At 39.3% G+C, this 24,001-nt stretch overlaps 1 protein-coding gene across 2 annotated transcripts in view; it reads left to right on the top strand.

Moving 5' to 3' along the window:
• Positions 1 to 23,398, top strand: part of ITGB3BP (integrin subunit beta 3 binding protein) — a 29,958-nt gene extending 6,560 nt beyond the window's left edge. The window contains exons 3-9 of one of the 2 annotated variants that reach the window (XM_069861941.1): positions 1,452 to 1,590; positions 7,343 to 7,415; positions 10,674 to 10,752; positions 11,870 to 11,963; positions 13,902 to 13,961; positions 20,117 to 20,170; positions 22,268 to 23,398. In XM_069861941.1, coding sequence (XP_069718042.1) covers positions 1,452 to 1,590; positions 7,343 to 7,415; positions 10,674 to 10,752; positions 11,870 to 11,963; positions 13,902 to 13,961; positions 20,117 to 20,169 — 498 coding nt within the window. In that variant the 3' untranslated portion in view covers position 20,170; positions 22,268 to 23,398. The remainder of the gene's footprint in view (positions 1 to 1,451; positions 1,591 to 7,342; positions 7,416 to 10,673; positions 10,753 to 11,869; positions 11,964 to 13,901; positions 13,962 to 20,116; positions 20,171 to 22,267) is intronic. The other variant, XM_069861942.1, reaches the window with a different exon arrangement.
• The last annotated feature ends 603 nt before the right edge of the window (positions 23,399 to 24,001 follow it).

The following is a 24,001-nucleotide window of genomic DNA, read 5'->3' as shown; positions in this document are numbered from 1 at the left end:
GATCCTTTGCCCAGAGCATGCAGAAGATTCCTGTGCTGAGGAATCCTTACTGGACGTAAAGATTTGTATGCCCTTTGTTTCATCTGGTTTTAAAAGGAGTAGCATGAGCAACAAGACAACATATGATTAAGTATGGAAAGGAAAAGAATAGTTATTAATTTGAAATTGCAGGGGAAATGTCAGTTAGCAAAATGCAAATATCAGGTTGTCTGGTTATTTCAGTTTTATTTTTTCCCCCAGCTTGGCTTAAGTACTGTGTGCTCTTTAATGAACATAAACTCCAGACCCTCACATCCTATTTCACTCATGGAATTGGAACAGTGTAATATGCTCGTCTATTATGCTTCTTCTAACATTAAATTCCATTTATTATTTAATTTATTAAAAGAGATTACAGAAAAATCATGTGTAATAAAGCTTCCAATGAAGAAATACTGCATGACATTGAGTGACTGTGAAGAGTGACGTGAAGACAAATGACATATTCTTGGTTTTACAGATGGAATGAGGCTCAAGTTGGTATAAAAGGGTAGTTGTTTAGGCAGTAGATGAGTCATTCCTTTACTTGCTACAGTTGCAAAAATTAAGAAAAGGCAATTTGCTTCTCAAACTCTAAATACCTAGAATTGTAACCATTTAAAAAAATTAAGAAATATCTTATTCTGGTTTTCTATGAGATTTGCTTTGTTGATTGTGTTTTTCCCAGGGGGGGGGGGGGAAATCCCTGAACTGTAAAAAAAAGTGTCTGTATCACTGCTTTGACAGCCCCTCTTTGAGCCCTTGAGAGAATTTTGAAAGTGACCGGAAAAAGTGGTTTTGCGCAGAGTGACCCTTTATTCTGTGCATGTTAATACAGCGAAATGAGTTATATGCTGCTTGCATCCTTCTCTTTGAATGTGGCTGGTCTTGTTTGGAAACAGTTAAATTCCCAGTACTGTAAGAAGGATAACACCAGGTTTTGTCTGCTTTTAAAACAAATGAACAAAAAAGCTAAAAAACAAAACCAAAACCAAACCCTGTGTGGTTATGCCAGAATACCAAAGTTCTGAAAACCGCATACTTTTGTTACTGTAAACTGGGAGGCTGGTGTTTGAAAGGCTTTTTTTTTTTTTTTTGAGTAAAACTGATGATAGATGATAGGGAGGCTTGGAGAGCATCCGGCAAACAGTGATGGTCAGCACAACACAATGTGGGTCACAGGCTTTCCATAAATGGGAGTACATAAAATTAGGAATTACTTAGAAAAATCAATTACCAGATAGTAAATGTTCAGAGAGGCTTTGCCCAGTTGAAGTGCAGTATGTGAGTCTGCTGAGAGAAAAGGCAGAAGCCAAAATGTGTTTAGTTTGCAGAAAGTAAGTTTACAGCTGGTTTTGGTTTAGATAGATGTGGGTGCTTCTTTGTCTTTAGCCAATTTTCAACTAAATTCTTTGTCTTTTCTTACATTTTAGCCATCTGATGTGACACCTCAGAAGTCCAGGAAGAAAACTCTTAACTCTTACTCACCAACAACAGGAACACGCCAAATGAGTCCGTTTTCATCTCCCACAACTCAGAATCCACAAGACTTCCAAATTCACCCATCACATGGTTAGTTGAACATTCTGTCTTTCTTATTGCAATATTTTTCTGGTTACGGACCTGATTTAGTAACTTAATGTCTCATGTGGTATGTTTGAGTTCTTTCTGTTCTTAACGAATTTTCACCTCTTTTGGAGAAGCTGATGTGGATTTTTAAAGCATGAATCTTTTCATTATAGATCTTGGGTGTTCACGAAACAACCATTGCTTCTTTTTGATCAGCATGAAAAATGTTTGATTTTGGCTTAGAAAAAAACTGCACTGGCATTTTGGTCAGTAATTCCATTGATTCCACTAATAAGGCATATTTGTTCTAGGAATGTCCTTTGTTTGCTTTCTTTCTCAGTCCCAGCTACCATTGGCAGAACTGATACATGCTACTGACGGTGACTTTGTTGTTCTTTGGATTACATGGGGGAGATGTTCTGAGGTTGCTGTGTGTTACTTCAGATTATTGCAAGGAAGTCCCGGGTTACCCTCTTGTGAGGCAGTTCAATCCATTGTTGTATTTTACACAGCTGAGGTCTGGACTCTCATGGGTAAATGCTTGCTTGTATTCGCGCATACATACCTATAGCGTTTCTCAGCTCTTGAGTCTTTTTCTATGAATATTGAAAATAACATAGATTTTATCAGATCAAAGCTAAAAGGGTAGTTAGCTTAACTGTTCTGGTTTGCATTCTTTTATGTAATATTTTACTCTTGTTTTTCACAGTAAAGCACTTCAAGGCAATCTTTAATTAATCTAATGTAACATTGAATGTCATTTGCTCTTAGGAAATGTGCTTTCTATATTATTTCCAATTCACTTCAGAATATATGTCCACTTAGTTACACTGTCACAGCTTTTGATGCAGACAAACTATAACTGCTCAGGAAATATGTTTTCAGTAGGTAACCTGCTTTTATGGTTGTGTAGGTTGCAGTCATTTTAAGTGTTAAGGAACCATTATGTCACCTGTTGTAACTTTATAATATTAAAAAAAAAAAGAAAATACTAAAAGACTTTCTTGTCATCTTTCCCTTATAGAGCCCAAAAGCTTTTTATTTCCTTGCAATACAATTCCTAGAAAGAAGGTTAAGCCTTGATTTGCAGACTTCAAATAATAATAATAATAGTAATAACAACAATAACAATAATATATTCATCACTTCCCTTGTTAGCAAGTTCCTTGTTCAATTACTTTCGCTATTAAAAAAATAAATCTCTCTGATTTTGAATTTGTCTGGCTTTAATTTTCAGCCATCAGTTCTTGTTATGCCTTTTTGTTGGGTTAAAGAGCCTTTTATGCCCCATATATTTTGGAATTTATGTGCAGTAATTGAGGCCTTACTAACATTCATGAATTATGATGAGCAGAAATATTCTGAGCAGGATAGAATAACCACAGTTTGAAATTTATCTAGATGTCTGCAGATTTTTGCACTAGCTATTGCATTGTGTGCTGTCATGATGGGTCTGTTAAAGTGGATTTTTCCTCCAGGATAAAGGGGATTTTTTGTTTTGTTTTGTTTTAAAGAATGTGATCATGAAATTTTGGGATTCTGTCAAAACTGGCTGAACTAAAAAATGAAAGTTACTGAAATCCTTAGAGCAGAAAATACTACAATCTGAGAGCATTATGTCCCTTTTCCTTATTTAAAAATAGTCGAGTACTTGAGGAGGCATGGAAGCATTGGATGTTTTGTTGGCAGTTTAGCTATGTGTAGTTACAGGTCTGCGTGCAGGGGTTTTGTTTTGTTTTGTTTTCCTATTTAGTAGTCATGCTCGAAAACTAAACGGAACAGCTATATCCTAATCCTTTATTGTGCTGCCAGTCTTCATTATGGCCTGGCTTTGTGTCCTCATTACGTGTCTGTAAAACAGTTTTTCATGAGCACTCCCTTCCAGCTGGAAGATTCACAACTTCCTACCAAGTTCTCTGCTGATTCTAGTTCTGCCTAGGACAGCTGCTCCTCTACTCTAGTGCAATAGTTTTGAATTGGGTATTTGTCCCTGGAACTAGTAGAAAAATTATTATTTCAACAACTGACATTTCAAGAAGCCTTTAGGATTAGACTAATTCCTCTGTATACTTTCAGTGAGTGATAGCATATCTTAACTAGTTGTGCAAACCGCATATCTTGAAAGGGATCTGTACTTTAGAACATCCTTGCCTTCATAAAATTTAAGATATATGCCCTTGATGTGTGTTTAATTTTGTGGCCTTTTGAGAACTATGTTGCCATTTGCAATGAAAGACGTAGTTTATTTATTACACTTCCTGGTTTGGGATGGAGGGAGTAAACCTCTGTCTACCAGGCAGTAAAGAACTTTGCCACAGTGCCTTCCCTGCCTTACAAACAATTCCTTCTCTCAAAACTAATGGCTACTTCTTGATTCCTAAAAAGATGATTATTTGGCACTATGGGTATTTCCACGCCCCTACTCTTATATCAAGAAATCTTTACTGAGATTTAATCAGCCCTTTAAAGTATTGGCCCCTGGATTCTTAAAAGACTATAAACAGCTTCTCTTCGGGACTATTTTCCTCTTCAATGAGGTTGCTTAAACCATTGTTAAAAGTATTCCCACAGGTCCTCCTGGCTATGTGTTGGACTTCTGCCTTGGAGTTTATACCAAGTCAGGCAGCAATCTAACCCCACTGTTTTCCGGCTTTCTGACACTGAAAAGTAACTCTTTCAATGAGCCGCATTCTGACTTAGTTTGCTTCCATCAGTAAGAAGGGAATGTTGTGTTTGCATGCATCAACTCAATGCCTTTCAATGAGAAGAGCTGCCAGTGGGCATTCTCCATCAGATCAGAGCTATGGCTGTTGTTAGCGCAATGAATTGGTTTGCCTTTACTGCCATCCGTTATGTCCTGGAAAGGTCAGCTCATCCCAAACTTCAGTTAATTGTTTTGTCATGATGCGTCATCCTACGTTCTCACCCAGAGTGGTGGCAATAAGTATTCAGGTTTGAGCACAGTGAGGCATGTTGTACCTGGCTGCTGCTGATGGCTGAATTAAGATTGCCTGTATCCTGAGTGGAGAATCAGATGAGAACAGTCTGTGACCCCTTTGACTACAGCCTGAGGCACTTGGGAGCAAGAAGCTTTCTGCTAGTGTTGCCACATCACAAAAGCACTTCTGAAAAAAAACTTGTGATTTTTTATGCGTAAATGCAGATTTTAATTTTGTGGCTGTCTGCAGAATGTGAAACTATACCTCAGCCTGGCTGGATATCCACTGCACTTTAACACCTTTGCAAAAAGCTTTTAAAATTGTATAATGTGATGGCAACCAGATACAAAATAAAAAATGCGATGGCTCTTTACATATGTTCTCCTGAATATCCCTACACGTTTGCAACTCCTCGCTTTAATGACCTCTTTCCTTTAGTAGATGCATTTTTGGTGACGCAACATGTGACAATACACAAATGTTTAAATTGACTGCAAATTTCAAAATTTATTTCAGCATCTGTACATTTGTATTGCATGCCTTCTCTCTTAAGTGAAACAGAAAGGGGGCCAAAATGTCACATTAAAATGCCTGTCTATCAGGATGTCAATGGGAAAGGTGAACATGTACTGTATTTCCATAGTGATATTAAGTATGGACATAGGGGAACATTCTTTTTGCCTATAAAAAGAGTGATCACATGATAATGGCTGACATTTAGGTGGATAATTATTCACCTAGCCCTCTTTTTTTTTTTTACTGTGTTCTTATAGTTACAAGGTGGTGGTATGTAAGACTTCCTCTTATATCACAGGTTTCAGGTTGTCCTTTTAAACCCACAACTTCTTTTATCCTTCTGAAAAGACTTTTATTTTAAGTATTGTAGTGTTTTAATAATTAAGCATATCAGCTGTAAGTAAGGTGTTGGAGTATAATCTATATTCTATTTTTCTGTAACCAAAAGCAAAAAAAAAAATTAAAATCATTACAAAGTTAATGCCGTTAGTTATGAAATCATAGTTTGCATTGCATGAAGTACACAAAGTTGCACATGTTTATCGCTCTGAGGAGACAGATGGAAATTGCTTGTAACACAATTGCTTGTTCACTACAGTGAACTCTAAAGCTGAATTACTGGTATCCAATTCTAAGTCACTAATTGTCGAATGCACTGATGATTGTTTAAGGGAAGACTGTTATCAGAAATAAAAGAATGAAAGCATGATGATGCCTCTCCCACTTCATATGTATGCATAGATCTCCACCATTTTGTCTTTAATGAGAGTTGGGTCCAAGAGAAATCCACCGCACAGAAGAACAGAACTGCATCCAGAAAGGGAGCTTTTACTCTGCAAGAGGAGATGGGAGACGGAGTGTGTGACTGTTGAGGGGGGAAATCCTTAAGGTGGAAGTTACAAAACCTGCATGTTACGTGATGTTTTCAACTTCAGCTGCAACTGAATAGAAATTATTTCTGCTCTTCAGATGTGACCTCTCTATTGCTGGAACCCAGGCAGATAGAACACTTGGAAGTGTCAAGAGGTGACTGTATAGATTGTGGAGCACAATACCCTGAATAGTTATGGCTACTCAGGTTTCAGTAGATTCATCAGTCTTGTACTGTGAGATCCTATCAAATGAGACAGTATATGCTATTTGTTACATATTAGTTAGGAGGGATGCAGTAGTTTTTCTGCTGGCACATCAGCCTCCTGATATGCTTGTTGGAAGACAAGCAGAATTGACAAGCTAATGTAATCACTTTAAAGCAACGTTTTAACCTATTTTTATTTTAATATGTTTTCTGTCTGAATTGTATAGGTTGTGATAAATTGTGGAAAGAGGTGGAAATTCAGAAAATCTTTTATAATAAGAGGTATATTGTTATACTTAACAGTACACATAATGAGGCCTTTGTAAGGGTCTGTTGAACAGTCTCAAGTAGACAGCAACCAGTGAACCAAAGATGTTATTAATGCAGCACTAACTTTCTTCATCTAATCAGCATCACTGCAAACATACCCCTGTCCACCTGCTCTGGGAGAGCAGTATGTGTTTGACACTTATCTTGGAATCCAGGCATTTAAGAGTGGCCAACCTACAGTGGCAGAAAGGCAGCCCACCAGTTTACCAACACCACGTGAGCCTCAGTTTCATTAATTAATCCATCGGAATGGATTTCTGTGGTAATACCCTGTTCCTGTTTCCTCACAGAAACATGGATCTGAAATGTAGAAATACAGCTCACCATGCAGAATAATGGCAACTGGCATAGGATTTACCACTTAGTATGATGAGCTAAAATATTTATATTGTCAATATAGCATGTCAGAATGTTTAGAAATAATTAGCAGTTTCTTTTTGTAGCTGTTTACAAGATGGAGTTGGGACCAAGCAGTTCTTATGAAAGGAATATGGAGGTTTCATTATTCAGTCATTGCAGCATTTTCATGATGATGCTCTGTGCTAATATGTTATATTTAGACAGGTAATAGCATAAAAAGTTTCCGAGTAGAACGTGGTGACTGTGTCAGAATTATACTAACTTCCAGTTATTAATGCCCAATATAATCCCAAGTTTTCCACAAATATAAATGTAATGTGAAGTGATGAGAGGTCAAAAGAGTAAATTATAGTGACCTTAGAATGTTTCCTTACAAGGACATCCGTCCTGCTTCATGAGTGTTGAGTTTTCTCTCTTCCTAAAAGACCATTCAACATTCAGGGTTCATACTAACACCTTTTTTGAGTTCTTCAAGTACTCAGTTTCTTATTTTCGTCATTGTTGTTTATTTTCTTTCCTGTGAACCTGATAGGAGATGGAACTAAGCAGAACAATGCAAAAAGCAGATTATCCAGAAGAGGGCAGCCTCAAACAGAGGAGGATGCGTAAGTGTCTTCTGCCGTGATTTTTACTTATGAAAGATTATATTTCATACAGAATTAAATTCATGGCAATTACTTTTTTTAATACTTCTCATTCCACAGGATTGGATATTCGGAGGCACTGGGTGGCAGGCTTAGAGCTAGAGGTACAGATTCATGCAGGGTTCGCAATACAATGGTCCAGCCAGTTCAGTCTCTCACAGGGTGAAAGGCACTGCCAGTTACAGGAGTCACACTCATAGTACTGCACAGTGAGGTATCATAATCAAACTACTGAAAGGAAGGTACATTTTGCCTTTCCAGACTCCTCTACAGGTGTACGTTCTTTACCTTATTTTTTGAAAGATTAACTGGCTAAGACACAGAGCCAGTAATGCAGGACACTCTTTGATTAAAAATTAGTCTCAGATGGTCATAGCAAAACCTTGTGTTTGCTTTGCAAAATCTTTTAAAATTCTTGTCTTTTCTGCCACAATCTTATTTTAAGCTGTAAGCTTCCTGACATTAATGGACTTTGAGCAGTCCTCAGTTAGTAAAGCACTTAAATGTTTCAGGTGAAATATGTGATGAACTGCTTTCCTAAACTTGATAGATGTGAGAAAGGAGAAGTGATAAAGTATGTTAGAAGTAAGGCTACTAGTGCCTCATGTTGTTAGTATGGCTTGATCTTTTCTGTTGTGAAAAAAATATTTAATTGTTTATAACATTGTTCATAACATTGCCAGATCTCAGCTGAAAAGTGAATTGAAATATTCCATGCCAACACTGAGGTGTCAGGCTAAATGTGTTACGTATTTCAGCCAAAACAAGCACATCCATCCCTTAGAGTTGGACAAAAGAAATATTTGTTTCGTCTTTGATAGGAATGGGTGAAAAAGTGGAAAGCTGTGAATCATGTATGTTGGATTGTATCAAGGATGCCTTTCATCTTTTAAGGGAAGGTACCCAATTAGGAAGTCGTGGAAGTTACCAGTTCTTATAATATGGAAGTTGTATGTGCTCAGGAAAACTACTTAGCTAGACTAGAGCTTAAGCTCTAAAAATCTGAAAGTTTCCTTCCTCAAACAGAATGTTCATAGTTCTTGCTACTAATACAGTATTTATTATCCTTGATAGTCCTCTATCCATTTCCATCCTTTTTATTTAACTGAAAGTGCATTTACCAGACTCTTGTGATCTCTTATTAGCAAAAATTTTTTAAAAAATTCTTTATTGTTATCCTTCAACACTGTCTACATTTTGTGTTCTTGAAGTTTTATTATCCTATTGTGTTGTCCTGTCTTTTAGATGATACTTTAACTTGTCCTCTTGATGTATGTCTTTGACATCTCTTTGAGAAAGTCTTGAAAGCTCAGCATCAGCATAGCTTTACCACATTTCTTCTCTCCTCTACGATATTATATATTTTTTATCACTCTGTGTAATGCGAGTGTCCTGTATTTCATTCAGGCCCAGTGCCTGTGCATCCAATTCAAATTGTTCTTTGAATTCTCCTCTCTGTAGGTCTGGCAAAAAAAAAACCAAAACTTTCTTTCCAAAATCTAAGGTGCATTTCCTGTTACCCTAGTTTGTCATGAAGAGCTCACCTGGCAATGTAATGCAGACCTCCCTTGCCCACATATTTCTTTGTTGACCAGCTTCTTTGTACTTTCCTCAAGTTCCTGCTTCTGACAACAGGCCGTGCTCTAAGTCCTGTTGACACTGAAGGCGCAGTGCAGCTGCGGTGCTGCAGCTTGTGTTACTGGAAGAAGTATCACCATGTTTGTTAGCTGACATTAAATAATCGCGGGGTTGTAGCTAAGCGGGTTTCTCTCATCATGTTCTTCAGTATACACTGATCCTGTTATTCTGTTTCTGTATTGTGTGGATTAAATATTTGTATCATAGTTGTACCTGGTGTCTCAGATGAAAATTCCCTTGAGGCTAGAGATTTTATGCATGCTTTTCATTTTTACTAACAATATTTGGGACATTTATTCAACTAAATATTATGTTTCTTATGTTTGAAGTTGTAGCTCTTTCTTTTGACTGCACTTGAACTCTGTGTGTTGGAGTTTTTTTTCTTGTAAGGGATGTTTTCCCTCACCGTTAGCTTGAAATTTCTTCAGTGTAGGACAGTAAGTATCTTCTAAGTGATGGAGCTGGACGGATAGTAGAATTGTTTGGATGGCATGTTAGGTAGTGAAAAATAAAATCTTAACAGTTATACCGGTGGAAAACTGAAAATTGTAAACAGAACAATTGAAGTAATTGTAGTCTCCATTGACATGTAAATGTTTGCATTCGATAATTCAATATGGTTATTAAAAATTGCAAGATTTGCAGCAGACTAGCAGTTAGTGACATGCCAGTAAAACACACTTATAACACCCACACGGTAATATTTATGTGAACTTTCGTACACTTTATTTTTTACAGTTGGAACATACATTGTACAAGACACTGACATTAGGATTTTCTTTTTTGTGTAGCCTTCTGTTCTAGTGTTGTAATACAAGTGATAAGGTCTTCTCATACTGTAGTTCTGTATCTAACTGTAAAGTTTCTTATAAGTCTGATTCTCCCTTATGTGTGAGGAAGTAGTAAATAGATTAATTCCTCTGTTGTCTCCATTTGGTTTGCAAATGGTTCAGAGAAAATACCTTAAGCATTCATGGAAGGATTTTTTTCCAATACATATTCAGTGCAACTCCTTAATCATGCATTAAAGTCTGCCATTTAGATCTAATCTGAGTGCATGTTATTGTAATTTTTATGGCAAAACACATTAAACTGAAGGCTGTACATCTCTGCACTGGTAGTAAAATATATTTGTGTCTTAAAAGGGGAGATAGGAACAAAAAACATCCTGCAATGTTACCTCTGTTGGGTTTGGTTTTAACTTCTCCTGTTCCCTGTGGCTACAACTGAATGATCTTAAACAGTTTTTGGGTTTGGTGAGCTCACCTGTTGTTAGGGACAGATTGGTTAAATTCCTAGTTTTACTATTGTCTTCCTGCATGATCATAAGAAAATCCTCTAGTATTGCTTTTCTTAAAATGAGGATATATGTACTTTTGGCTGTTCGCATACAAATCCTAACCAAAGGCAAGTTATATTTGATGTTATGTGGCACAATCAGGTTGCACAGCCAATCTGTTCACAGTTTACCTAGATCCATCCTGATTACAATGTGGAGAAACTCTGACAAACATTGTAAGCACTGATATTCTGCAAGTCCTGATGTGGCTAATTAAATTATTTTATTTTAACTTTATGCAGGTTCATGGAATTGCAGTCCAAAGTGAAAAGTTCATTGGTCAGAATTCTGAAAATAAGAGAAAATCTGAGAAGCCTAAAGGTCTGGTTTACACTGATATTTTTTTAATGTGTTTTAATATAGGATTTGGATTAAAACTTAAAATATTGTATGCAACATTGGAGTTTTAAGGAATAAAGAAGCAAATAAAATACTTGAAACCACACACGTTTGTCTTGGAAATCCAGAAATGAAGAAAAAAAACCACCAACCCAGAACTAAGTAGATTTTTGTTTTTAAGGTAGAGGAGTTGCTTTTCCAAGAACACAATTTTTATTTGTTATCACTTCTCGTTTTGTACACGAATAAAAGCATATGAAGTAGTTATCAACTGTTGTTCATAGCTTGAGGTATGACTTATTACTGCATAGATTTTTATGTCCTTGAAGGTGAAATATCCCTTTGTGTTGAAGTGATTGCACTATTTAATTTATCATTAATGCCTCATCATTTAATAGTCTGTTTAATACATGCTAAAATGCAAATAACTTCTCTGTTTTAGTCACGTTTTTCTTTCCTGGATAAATTTAGCACAAGGTTCATTGCTGTATATCAATATCTGACAAATAATTCAGTGTACTCAAAGTACTGTATTGATTTATTTTACTTACATACACGATCTGACAATATTTTATTTACAAAAAATGACTGACAGTAATTTAAAATATTTTAATTGAAATGTTTATGTAGATAACCTTACTGAAAAATTCTTTCTATTTCTTCTGAGATTGATATTGTATGGGTTTAGGTCTACCATGAAATGCCAAGGAGAGTGGTTGATGGAATCTTAAACGCTTGCAGATTTCCATTTTACTGACATATTCTGGCAAGCTTGTCCATGCGCCAAGAGTGCTTTCTGGGGATCAAGTGCTAATCTGTTTAAACAGCTGAAGACTTACAAATGAAGCGTAAATAACAGGAGATTTTTAAATAACACTTTCGAAGGCACCTGGATGCCATTTTCAGAAGTAGCTGTGTTCTTGCACCCTTACACTTTTTAATCCCGTTGACTTTCTGTGAGGTGGAGCCTCACGCATCGTTTATAGCTTATGAAAAATTGCGGACAGTTCTTTCCTTCAGATGTTTATAGTAAGTTGTAGGCGTCTGAGTAGGTCGTTTACAATGAGATTGAACCGCGTCTTGAATGTGTGTTTTCCAGGCTTTGGAGGGCAGCAGAGAGCTTGGAAATGTTATTGGTGTCTCGGATTCGGCTGCCGTCTTGAGTGCTGAGCTGCAGAAAACCGAAGTGCTGAGTACGGAGGATTTTCAATAATATTTATCCCCTTTATAACAGTTTAACAACGATCACTCCAGACATTTCCTACAACCATGCCCCGCTCGGAGGTATAATCGAGCGTTCCACCCCAGGACTCTGATGTGCGAGTTCTTTCGGTCAGCACAAACACACCTTAAGTGTCCTTGTGCATCCGACCAGGGACATGAAAGGAAGGCAGCCCCAGCGGCCCGCTCTTCTAACTCAGGCACTGATGGGGAGGAAAAACTTGCAAGAGCAACACCTTTTCTTATGTAAATAGTTAGATACTTAGTGGGTAGTTAGATAGTGATTAGGCTAAACGGTTCCACTTTGATTGCATTGCCTTTCTTCTCTTTTTGCAAGGAAGTTGTTTTGTTTGTTTGCCTGTTAGGAGGATTAGGCTGAATATAGGTTTCCAGGCTTTAAAAACCGCTATTGTCTTTAAATGATGGACATACCAGATGCTTATTGTGTTGGGATAAGGGCACTTTACAGATGGCACATCTATAATACTTTTTCCAAAGGAACCCAGCAAGGCAAAGATTTTCATTTACATGGGTACATTTTTAGGAAACTCTTTATCCTTACTCCAAGTCAGAGGTTCTTGGGACATTTAATCCTCAACAGTGAAAAGTGCGTTTTCATACTTCTCTTCCCAACTGCCTCTGCAGCTAGAAGGGGGGTGCATGATGGGGATATTATCTAATGCAAAAAACTTGCATTATGGGTAATAGCAGCAGAAAAACTCTTTATTTATTTCAGGGAGAAGAAGCAGAGATCTCCCTTTCCAGGTCATTCCTCTCCAATTTAACATGGTGAAAGGTAGCTGTAGGCACTCAAGGCGCCCCAGTCTTTATGCCTAATAACAGTTTGTTCATTTGTTCTCGCAATAGCAACACCTTTTTCCTGTGCCAACATGACAAGTTTGTGGTACAGGTGTGTCTCTAAGGCAGCAGTTACCTAATGCTACTTCTCAGAGGTTTGCCTACGTGATGTTGCTCTTGTAGACATTTCATGCCAGCCTCTGAGAATCTCATTTCCAGCTGACCAGGGAATATGAATAATGTACACATATACGTAGTCCCTGTGTCCAGTCTCTGGACAAACATGCAAAGATAGTAAAGCAGTTTCTTAACCTGCTGCAAATGTGAGGTTGTGCCAGTATACATTGTTCTACAACCTGTCTGGTTGCTCTGTCTTCTGCAGCGTGAACACGCTGAAACTAGCTACAGGAAAGCAAAGCCTAGGGTGACTGGGACGGCTGCTTTGTTTGCAGGTGGAAGCAAATCGACAGTAAGCCACAGGTGCTAGGGAGGTTTTCTTATCAAGTGACTCTTCTAATGCATGAGATGCATGCAGTGGAATTTATGCACCACACAATTCCAGCAGCTCCTGTTGTTTAGATTACCATTTCTTTCCTGACTTGTATTCCAATGCTCAGTCAGTTTTTATTTTGCATGTGTATACAGTGTACTAGTTCCCACTGTAATGCATATAAGCAGATGCTTTCTTACACAATGAAGTTTTCTGAAGACAGCCTGTGTTTACATTACTACCCTATACTCTGGATAGGGCAGTAAGAGTGCCCAGAGGAGATGGCAGAACTATTGTTGACACCTTCTCTTATGTCCACTGTTTGTTAGCTTCTTGTTGCCTTCAAAATGGGAAAGGATCCTTTTTCCCCATCTTAGAATTAGAAACAAAGTACCATGGCAGCATTAGAAGACAGAAATGGAAACAAAATGTGGTATGAGGCTTGTATGCACAACTTCTCAAAACTGTGTTAATTTTGAAAATTTTTTGCTAGGTTTTTTTGAGTATAATTACATAGGTAAAAGTCCTATGCCTCCTTCTTCACTTTCAAAGTATTTGGTATTATTTTCTTCAAAATCTCTGTGGCAATATTTATTGATTTCTGATTTATTTATTTGACTAGTGAGCCAAGCAGAACAACTGCAGCTGTTGAAAAGAAACCAGGGAAATCTTCCTGCCCGAGGTAAGAAACTTTTTTAATTCCTGTGTAACAGATATTTGGATTATTCCTTTTAGTTGATTCGTTCTTTCCACTTGAAATAAGCTGGGTAACCTTTAGTATGTGAAAATGGTGATAATCAAATGTGTTTCTTCTGTGCATGCAGACTAGACTAAACTTTTGCTCCGCCTGTGCATGAACTTCATCTTTGCAACTATTTTCATTGTATTGGGTATTTCTGCATAAAACTGTGCAAGGAGAAGGAACCATTAATGGTCTTGCACTTGAGGCAGAGTCTGGAAATATGTGCAGTCAGGTCCTAGTGAGTTTGCATATGTTTTATGTGTATCAGTTATCTTTGTTCTTCCTCACTCTCCTCTCCCCCCCCCGTATTTTCAGTGTGGAGGCCAAGTAGCATACAGTCTTGGCAGCAAAACCTTTTTCACCTTATATGTATTGTGAGGTATTTAGCACACTCCAGGGGACTGTGAAATCTTAACTATTAGGTTTCTTCATAACTAGTGCTGTGAAAATATTTGAAGTTGGTGGCATTTAATATAGCGTGGTCCACATAGCCACTTTAGTGCCTTCTCTAGCTGGGAAGGTGGCGGGGAGATACACACAAGATTTTTTTTTTTCTCTCACACTCAGTAAAATCTACAGACATTCACTGCTGATATTCTGATATTTCTATTACCTTTGTGCATTCTATCTTAAAATAGAGCAAAAGCAGAATCAAAATCAGTGCTGGCATCTCTGCTGCCCTGTCTACCCACTGCCCCAAGCAGCAGGACTGCTTCATATCACACACAGTCCCTTTAATTTTGGTTGTCTCTGCTCTTCCACAGGTCTAGGTTCTTTCTGCTGTGGGGAATTCTCTTAAAGGAAAGAAAATTGATCAAACTTAAGTCTCCACAGCTCCAGCAGATTACCACAAAATGAAAAGGAGTGACATCACTTTTTAAGGAATTTGGCTCATTTGTGCAATCTGCTGTTTCTGATTTACAGCTCCCTGTGTCCTTTTGTTCCAGTAGTCACAGCCCCTGACTGGCACTGATAATGGTGAAGGCTATGGGCCATTGCAGATTTAAACAGTCATTGCTCCCCCTGTGCACTGCGCTTTAATGGTCACCAGGATATACATTTATAGTTCTGTCTTTGCTCTAGAAACTAGCCCTGAACACTAAACTTCTATCCAGTCTTGTTAGATGAGAAATGAGATATTTTGTGAAAGTAGGATGGAAAACAGAATTTTTAGTGTAAGTTGACCAATTTTGATAAAGTTTCAATGTTGATTTTGCTTTAATAAGGAATAAATTCAATTTTGCAGTCTTGAAAATAACAGGAATAGGAGAGACTAAGAAGTATGTGATAAAAGGAAACCATTTGGAGATGTTTTCTTTGCCTTTTAGTTTTGGATGTGGTTTTTCCTAATTATTTTTAATTAGTTATGCTCAAGACTTAAAGCTTATGACTGTTCTGTGGCTTGATACAGGCGGAATGTCACATTTTCATCACATGGTGAGGCATGAAATTTATTTACTTTACATAAACAACCTCTACTTAAAACGACTTAATACAAAACATTCCTTTCTCAATGGGCAGCATTATGTGGGATTCAGTATATCGTTTTGTGTGACCAGCACAAAAAATGGCATCATTGTTTGTCCATGACTAGCATTTACAGTAAACAAAATGTTTTTGAATAGAATGTAAGCAAACTATAAAGAAGCTGCCAAGAGATGAAATCTAGTCAGTATGCTGCAGTCCAAAACATGCTTTGTGTGTACTGGGAATAACTGTGTAGGTTGTGATATGCATATTTTAAAGGAAGATGTAAGAGGTTCACAGTTTTCAGGAGTGAAGATAACATTCTAAATAAGAAAGCTACTTAAGGTGATTGTTACAAATTACTTGGCTTCCCAAAAAGAAAAACATGGACATAAATCATGTCTGTCACTCTGTCTGCTGTCCAAGAAAGAAACAAGAGAACATTATGGAAGATCAAATACTTGCAGGGTTAAGTAAAACTATTTTCAGACTGTATCTTGTAATGAAACAAAAAATACTTTCTTTTCTGCGGTGTTGTTCATCCTGCCAAGCCCATGGACAAATATGATTACCCCTATTAAGTTTGGTTCTTATTATTCCGACCTTTCAAGTGATGAAGTTTGCACTCTTTGCAACAGTAGTGGTGGCTTCCCAAGAAACTAGATCAGGGTTACCTAGATGGATTTTCATTTAGCTCCACTTGACATTAAACTGTCCAGCTTTGCTTTCATTAGTAGAGACTGAGGAATACTGAGTTCCCACTCACCTATTCAATTTTTTTGAAGGCTGTGAAAAGAGATAATCCCGTTTCACTAACACTGCAAAATACAGACGCCTCCTTAATAAGCAGAGTTGCTTCTCAAAACAGACAAAATGTTAAGAATACATTATTCCACAGTTTATCCTAATTGATGTCCATTTGAATTTGGGCTTTGTACTGGGGCTTTGTGTACAAGCAACTCAATAGCTTGAGTCTAGGGTCTGAGTGAGGGTAAATTGATGTTATAATATATTTCTACCTCTTTCTAAAATAAAGTAGAATGCATTTGTTGACCCAGAGAGACCCAGAGAAATGGTTCTGACCTCCTGCACTTACAGTCTAAAGTAACCATGAGACTGCCCCAACGTGCAGCTTTAGGAAGCGTGTGTTGTGTTCTAATTTGTATTACATGGATTAAAAGCTGTTGTTGCTCGGGCTAAATCTGACCTCTCTCATCCTGCACAAGTGAGTCTGGTTTAGTTTGTAACCATTCAAAATCCTTTCTGGCCCAGAAGAGGGAACAAAACCCACTTCACCTGGCACCAAAAACCTGCAATGTTGGTGGTTTTCCTAGGTCAAGTGAGGAATCTCATGTAGGGAAAGAAAGCCACCGAAAGGGAAAGGAGCAGGCGCACAGGTCTCTGACCCTTCGTGCTGCTCTCCTTCCCAGTGGGTTCTGGGTGTGCTGGGTTGCACCTGCACCATACAAGTGCATGTTTTAAAATACAGCATGAGATCTGAGAAGCCTCCGAGTCTGAGGGCACTGACATGATAAGCTTTTTGGATGGGAAGAAGGGGCAAATTGCAAACCTCTCCAATGATTTAACATCCTCTGCTATGTAGATGAAATATTAAGCTATTAACTTCTGTGGCAGATACAGAAATGCACATGAGACGTATGGCTATAGGCCTTGGACGTATATACATACAGAACTGTCAACCTGCATTTTGTATTTAGGTGTCAGCCACATTTATTCATGAATTTCACGCTTGTGTTTATACTCTATTTTCCTATGTACCTTTTAACAGACACAAGAGCCATTCATGTTTAATTGCAGTGGATCTAGACTTCAGAGTATTAAGCTTAATGAAAAATTCAAAAGAATTGTAGTTCTTTCAAGAGCTACGCGTAGCAACTCCCGCATGAGAATAAATACTGCTTTCTCCCATGAATATAATTATTTTAAATAAAAAAGAAAAGAAACATTAGTTTGGACTCACTTAGTAGCAATTATATGTTTAAGAGGTGTAAATAACTTGCTATCCAGACATTACAAATATCCAGGTGCTCTGTATGTGCTGATGACAACAAAATTGAAAAGAAAGACTGTAATAATTCTGACTGGTTTTCTCTGCAGAAGATATTGATTATTTGTGTGTGGTGAGAGATTTGGAAAATTCAATTAAAGGAGTTGTGCAAAGGTTTCATAAATTTTCCTTGTACAGCGTGTACACAGACATTGTTGCGTATTAAATCAATGCAGCACTTCACAATATATTTTCTTTGAAACATAAAAATAAATAACATTTAAACAGTTCTGCTTACTACAGAAACAAATTTTATTTTCTGTGAAGCATTTAGTCATGTGCTATCACTGACTCATACACATTTGCCAGCTGCAACAAATTTTATAGACGTTTTCTCCAGAGACATAGCTCATATACTATGAATTTTTAAATGAGCAAATGGTGAAGAAGGGATGTCAGCAATATAAAAATTGATCAGTTAAAAGATAAAAGCATAAGTAAAGAGATTTGTATGGTAGTCTTAATAGGTTTTATTAAATAAAAATACTGTAAAAAGACAGTAATGAATAGACTGAAGGCTTTAACTGTGGTTGAGGTGGAGAAAAATTATTCTGGCACATTTAGTAGAAGATTGGTTTTATATCACCTGACAGGTGAACATTTTTTTTCTCTCTGCTTTTTAGATCTGTAAATGCTTTAGAGCAGTCAAACTTGGCAAAGAATGGCAGGGGAAGTAGGATGGGAAAAGGAATTTGGGAAGATTCTGCCCTTTTAATATTTTTGTGGAGCAGGGACGGCAAAGGGCAGCAGGGTTGCTGCCAGGCCCCTGCGCAGGAGTGAGGTTTCTGGCAACTTCCCCAGGGCAGCCTTACCCTAAAGCACTTGAGCCGAGGAGGAGAGCACGGGCAGCCTGGTCCTGCAGCCCAGACATCCTTCTGGTTGCCTCACCAGATCCCTTCCTCTCCTGGCAGCTCGGCTCACAACAAACTTTCATACAGAAGTTTTTCTGATGTTCTCTTTGGTTTTATGTAGTTAACTTACTTGGGAGTTCTGCATATAAAAATATCAAGAGAGAGAAGGGTTGTTAGGTTTTTGAAGAGCTCATTATCTTCATTAGTTCACACACAAAAAACCCACAGTAAACCTAAAAAAAGCCCCCAAAAAGCTTAAAATACTCCAACAAGCATTGTAAGTTTTTGGAATATATGAGTAGTAAGTAATATTTTTTGATTATTTGAATCTCTAAATCTTAATGCTGTCTGTATAAATATTACTATTAATAGGGCAGTTTTGTCAAAATGGGCTGTCATGGTAAGTATTCAGAGAGAAAGCGGAGTTAATGACATTTTATATGAATCTGGGCAGCATCCATTTTTAAGACAGCTTCTCAGAGTGAAATGCAGATCTTGGCATGGTTGCTTTGGGTCTTCTAAGTACTACGTAGTCAGAATGCCGCAAGCAGTGACTGAAGGGCTCATAAAGAGCGAATTAGGAAGTTACATTTAGTACAAAGAAACCAACTTGTAATTAAATCTCAGTCTTTTTCTGTTCTTGTCATAGAAGACTGGGCAGCTTCCTATTTTAAGTAATAGTGGTATTTTTTTGATGATAATTTGTGTAAAGAAATGGTGTTTATGAGGTAAAAGGCTGAAAAGTTGTACCCGAGGCAAAGCTGAATTCTTTTTTATGGAGTGATCTTATGAGACCCAGCTTAGGACAAAATTTCTGCTTCGTCTGGGTAGCTCCAGGTAACATTCCTGACACCTCCTGTCAGATCCACAGCCAGGTTTCCTCCTCACACCATGAACAGGAAGCAAGATCGCAGCCTGACGAAGGGAGAGAACTGAGAAACTGGGAGAACGTTCCCCTTTTCTGTCTAGGTTTATCTGCAGCTCCTTTCCTCACAGCAGGAGTCCTTTTAGGCATAAGCTGCTGTAAATATTACAAAACCACGATGTGTGATTCTCTTCGCTGAAAACAGTTTGTTGTTCTCAGTATGTTTAATATCAAACGTATAATTCTGAATTCTCTCTTCACTGTTTTGTGGTGGTGCAGTCAAAACGCAGTATGAACTGTCAGCCGGCACTAAGGGTACCGATCGCCTGCTGCAGAAAGCCATTTGGCAATCTCGGCACTCAAATGCACCTGCTTCCAGACCCTTTCCCTGTATCTTCTCATTCCCAGAGTTCCTTTCTGCCCTTGCACCCTTCTCCTCTACTTCTTCCAACCATCTGCTCAGCCCTTCACCCTGGCCCTGCCCTCCTTGAGTATGGGGCTCAGGTGTGGTTGCCTCTCTCTTTGCCTTCCTCTCGGAGGACTTGGGATGATGCCTCCTCTCCTGCAGTTCTTGACTGGATTCTGCTGAATCGGCTGATATGGATTTTTATTTATTCTTTTATTATTAATAGCAAAAAAAGAAGGACTAGCTTCTAATACTGTTTACATATTCTGTTCTGCTTTGTCATCACTGGTGATTATGTAGCATCTGTGCATGCACTCGCAAGTGATTAAGACAACCTCCTAAATTAAGAGCTTTTAACTCGTGTTTGTGAGAGATTTTCATGGATTCTGTAACAACACCATTGTTCTGTTTATCAAAACGGGTTCTCCTCCTCCACAGAGTATGTGCAGACTGTCGGTAGCTCTGCGTTCCTGAAGTCGCTCCTTGACTGAGGTATGTGGCCCCTTGGCCTGCTCTTGTCTTCTCCAGCTGCCGGTGCAGGCAGAACCGTTGGAGGGGCTGAGGTGCTTCCATTTAAAACATTTCCAGGGCGATCCAGTGTGTAGACCTGAGTCGAGGCTGCAGTAGCTCAGTGGGAAGCAGTCGTTACCTCCATGTGGGCTTTCTCATTGCTGGGTTGTTAAGCAAAATGACATTGACTCTGTAGAAACTGTCCCTCTCTAAAACACCTGACAGCATTTCTCCTCATCTCCTCATCCTGTTTCTAACTGGATGTTTTTTGAAGACTGCCCGTTCAGCTGTCATACACGTAACAAATGTCAAGAGAATGTACTTCAATTGTTCTTTCCCAAGTGCGACGACCGATGCCCTGGAATTCTCCAAGGGGGCAGCCTGCGGTGGCCCTGCCGTGCTGCTGAGGGCCGGGGCTTTGCTCTTGCTTTCCCGCAGAGCTGCTGAGCGCACCCTTCTTTCCTGTGTTATTAATGCGCAGGCAGACTCCTTGGCTCCCTCCTGGCAGGCCAGACAGAGCCTGCGGGAACAGCTCAGCCAGCCAGGGGCCTCCAAGTGGTGCTGCCTTCCGATAGGATAGGGGGCTGCAGGGCAGATGGCCTGGTTGGAATAGCAGCAGCCTTCTTCCAACCCCCTCTTCCCCAGGAGCACTTGGTGCTCCTGTTCCATCTCTGCACCTGCCCCTCAGCCTGGCCCTGCTGCTGATCAGCATTCTTACCATTCACCCTGCAGAAATCATAAACCAACACACACACACATTTGATGGGGTTTTATTCTTCCTCCTTTGACCACTCGTCTTAGTTCCCATGTTGTAAGCAAAAGCCCAGTTAGCAACTGACCTTGCCTGTCACCGTGTTACCCGTGCATGGGAAAAGCAGTTGCTCATCTCTTTCCTAAAGTCTCCTGGGACAAAGAAGTCCCTAAAGATGAGAGTGTCTGCAGATTATATTAGTTCCATGGATGGTGTGAGAACATCTCTCCTTTGGGAAGTTAAAGTACTCAAGTAGGGAAGAGGTCTACAGGCTGAGTGGGGGGTGAGCTCACTGGCATTTTGTTTCTCAATAAAGGTTAACTTTTATATTGTAATCACAAATAACCTAGTAGAAAAGTAGAAAAAAATAAGCTTTAAAACCCAGTTTGTCCATGAGCTAGCATTGCCCTGATATTTATTGTCTGCTTATGCCACAGATTCCTTCTACTCCTTACTCCTTCCAAACCAAAGGCTGGGAACAGAGTAATGGAGGGATGAAAGTCACAGCAGGAGAGCAGAGCTTGCTCCTATTTAGCAGCTCGTTTTCCCCATTCAGCATAATTCCAGAGTCCCACAGGATGCAGCAGTGACTGGTCTGTGCTAGTGCTTCACCATCCTCATTGTGAAGAATTCCCTCCTAATGTCTAGTCTAAATCTTCCCCTCTCCAATTTAAAGCCATTCTCCTCGTCCTGTCACTACAGGCCTTTGCAAAAGGTCCCTCCCCAGCTTTCTTTTACGCCCACTTCAGGTACCAGAAGGTCGCTATAAGGTCTCCTCGGAGTCTTCTCTTCTCCAGGCTGAACAAGCCCAACTCTCTCAGCCTGTCCTCGTATGGGAAGTGCTCCAGCCCTCTGATCATCTTTGTGGCCTCCTCTGGACCCGTTCCAACGGCTCCATATCCTTCTTTTGTTGAGGATTCCAGAACTGGACACAATACTCCAGGTGGAGTCTCATGAGAGTGGAATAAGGGGAGAGAATCCCCTCCCTCACCCTATCGGCCGCGCTTCTTTTGATGCAGCCCAGGATGCGCTTGGCCTTCTGGGCTCCAGGCGTGCAGTGCCAGCTCACGTCAAGCTTCTCACCAGTGAGGATTTTTTAGCAATTACTTTTCAAATTCTTGTACAGATGAAAACGACGGCATTTCTCTGAACCGTCTGAAGGTGTTACCACAGTTCAAGGGAGACCACTGGGGAGGGGGGTGTCCGTTTTTTATCCAGTGAGGCTGGTACTGGGCACAGGACCGGCACAGAATTCTGCATCGAGCACATGAGCAGTGATGCCATTGCCTAATTGCTATTTATTTCAGTCATTCCTTATCTCCACGCAGGCATTATGTGAGAAATGCATTCCACATCTACCCGAAGTTCTACATCTGCTTGACTGTACTTAAAAGGAGAGAAGAAATGAGTGTAAACCTATCTCCCTGGCAAATACCAGCTCAGGATTGCTCGTTGCACTCGGCAGGTGCACATCTAGATAAAATGTCTGGCATGTATTTAAACTGAACAACGTGCACAACCAGATAATCTCAATATAAATAATACATCATGGCCAGTTTATGTAAGCGTGTGTATAAAATGCTGAAGTAGGTTTGCTGCAGCATGGAAAGTAAACTGCATTCTCTGCGTGACTGTATTTTCTGTATGTGCTTGCTATAAATACGTAATAACTACAGTGCCTTATTCTTAAAAAAAAAAAGAAAACCAAACCAGTCTAGCCCTGCCTCCAAGAACTGGGTGAGGAGAAACTCAGTTAAAAGATGAACTTTGGATCTTAGGCCTCCAGTGGAAAAAGGCTGCTTCCTGCTGCGGGGGCGTGTATGCTCATTTAATTAATCCCCCCCCAAAAACCAGTATAACGCGAGTTAAATGAATGCATCATTTTGCAACAGCCTGCCTACAAATTTATGACTTCTCATGATGATTGGGCTCAAAAGCCAGGGGAAGCTCTCCTACAAGGAGTTATTCCAAATGCTTAACATGTTTGACTTGTTTACAAACTCCTCTCTCCTGGTCTGCATCTGCCACAGCCAGGGCATCACTGCCAGCCAGGAAGCCGTTTCCTCTGAAGTCAGCCCAAGGCACCTTATTACAAAGGTATGAGGTTCAAGCCTGTAGTGTTAAAACATGTGGCTCTTAAAACATTTGCCTTTTAGGTCACCACTGTTTGATACAGTCTCTGCTTTTTTACGACCCTCTAACCCACCGCTCCCAAGAAGCGCACCCGGCCCCTCAGGCTGACAGTGCAGCAGAAGGGGTTTTTCTTTTCCAGAAGGTTCAACCTAAACACACACAGTGGAGCAGCCCTTCTGCCTCTGCAAAGTACCGTTACTCAAACAGCTACATGGATTTTTACAATGAACATTGAGAACCAAAATGATAAATGTTTTCCAGTGTGTGGTTAAACATGTGTGCACTCAAGCTTTGGGAGTTTTTAATTAATAAAAATGTTTCTTTAACGCTTGTGTGGTCTGATTGGAAAGAAGGTCAGCAATGGTTTGAAGGGACTTGTGAGCTACTCTTTAATTTCCACACCCTTCTCACTTACACCTTCCGTGCCATTGGTTGTTGCATGCGTGAGATTCACCAGCTGATGACTTTGTACAATAATGGAGGGTGAGCCTGAACCAGCAATAGTTTCCATAACCTGCCTGTAACCTCTGTCGCTGGAAATTAAATAATTATTGATCTGAAGAAAGCCTGTAAACAAACTGCATGCCAGTCTAAATCAAGCTGTTCAGTACAGTCTTAGAAGACCAGAATAAAACTTCTACAGAAAAGAACACTAAGGGTGATGATGGACAACAGTAAGTTACAGCTGTTACGCAACGGCAATTATTAAATACTGTAAAATTTGGTATTCAATCATTTTTAGGGAAATACAAAATTATAGACTAAGCTTCTGCAGCAAACACTCCTCATAGATGCCTTGGCTATTTAAGCCGTTACTGTTTCTTTGACCTCCTGGCATACGAGGATTTTGCCTTTCAGAAACAGCTGGGGCTGTTAAGAACCATTTCCAGTTCCACACGAGGTGGATCGTGTGACTCGCAGTTTATCGC

This window comes from Phaenicophaeus curvirostris, chromosome 8 (genome assembly GCF_032191515.1).
Source record: "Phaenicophaeus curvirostris isolate KB17595 chromosome 8, BPBGC_Pcur_1.0, whole genome shotgun sequence".
Classification (NCBI taxonomy): Eukaryota; Metazoa; Chordata; class Aves; order Cuculiformes; family Cuculidae; genus Phaenicophaeus; species Phaenicophaeus curvirostris.
The sequence above is the reverse complement of the archived record's forward strand: the minus strand, read 5'-3'. Positions and strand labels throughout refer to the sequence as shown.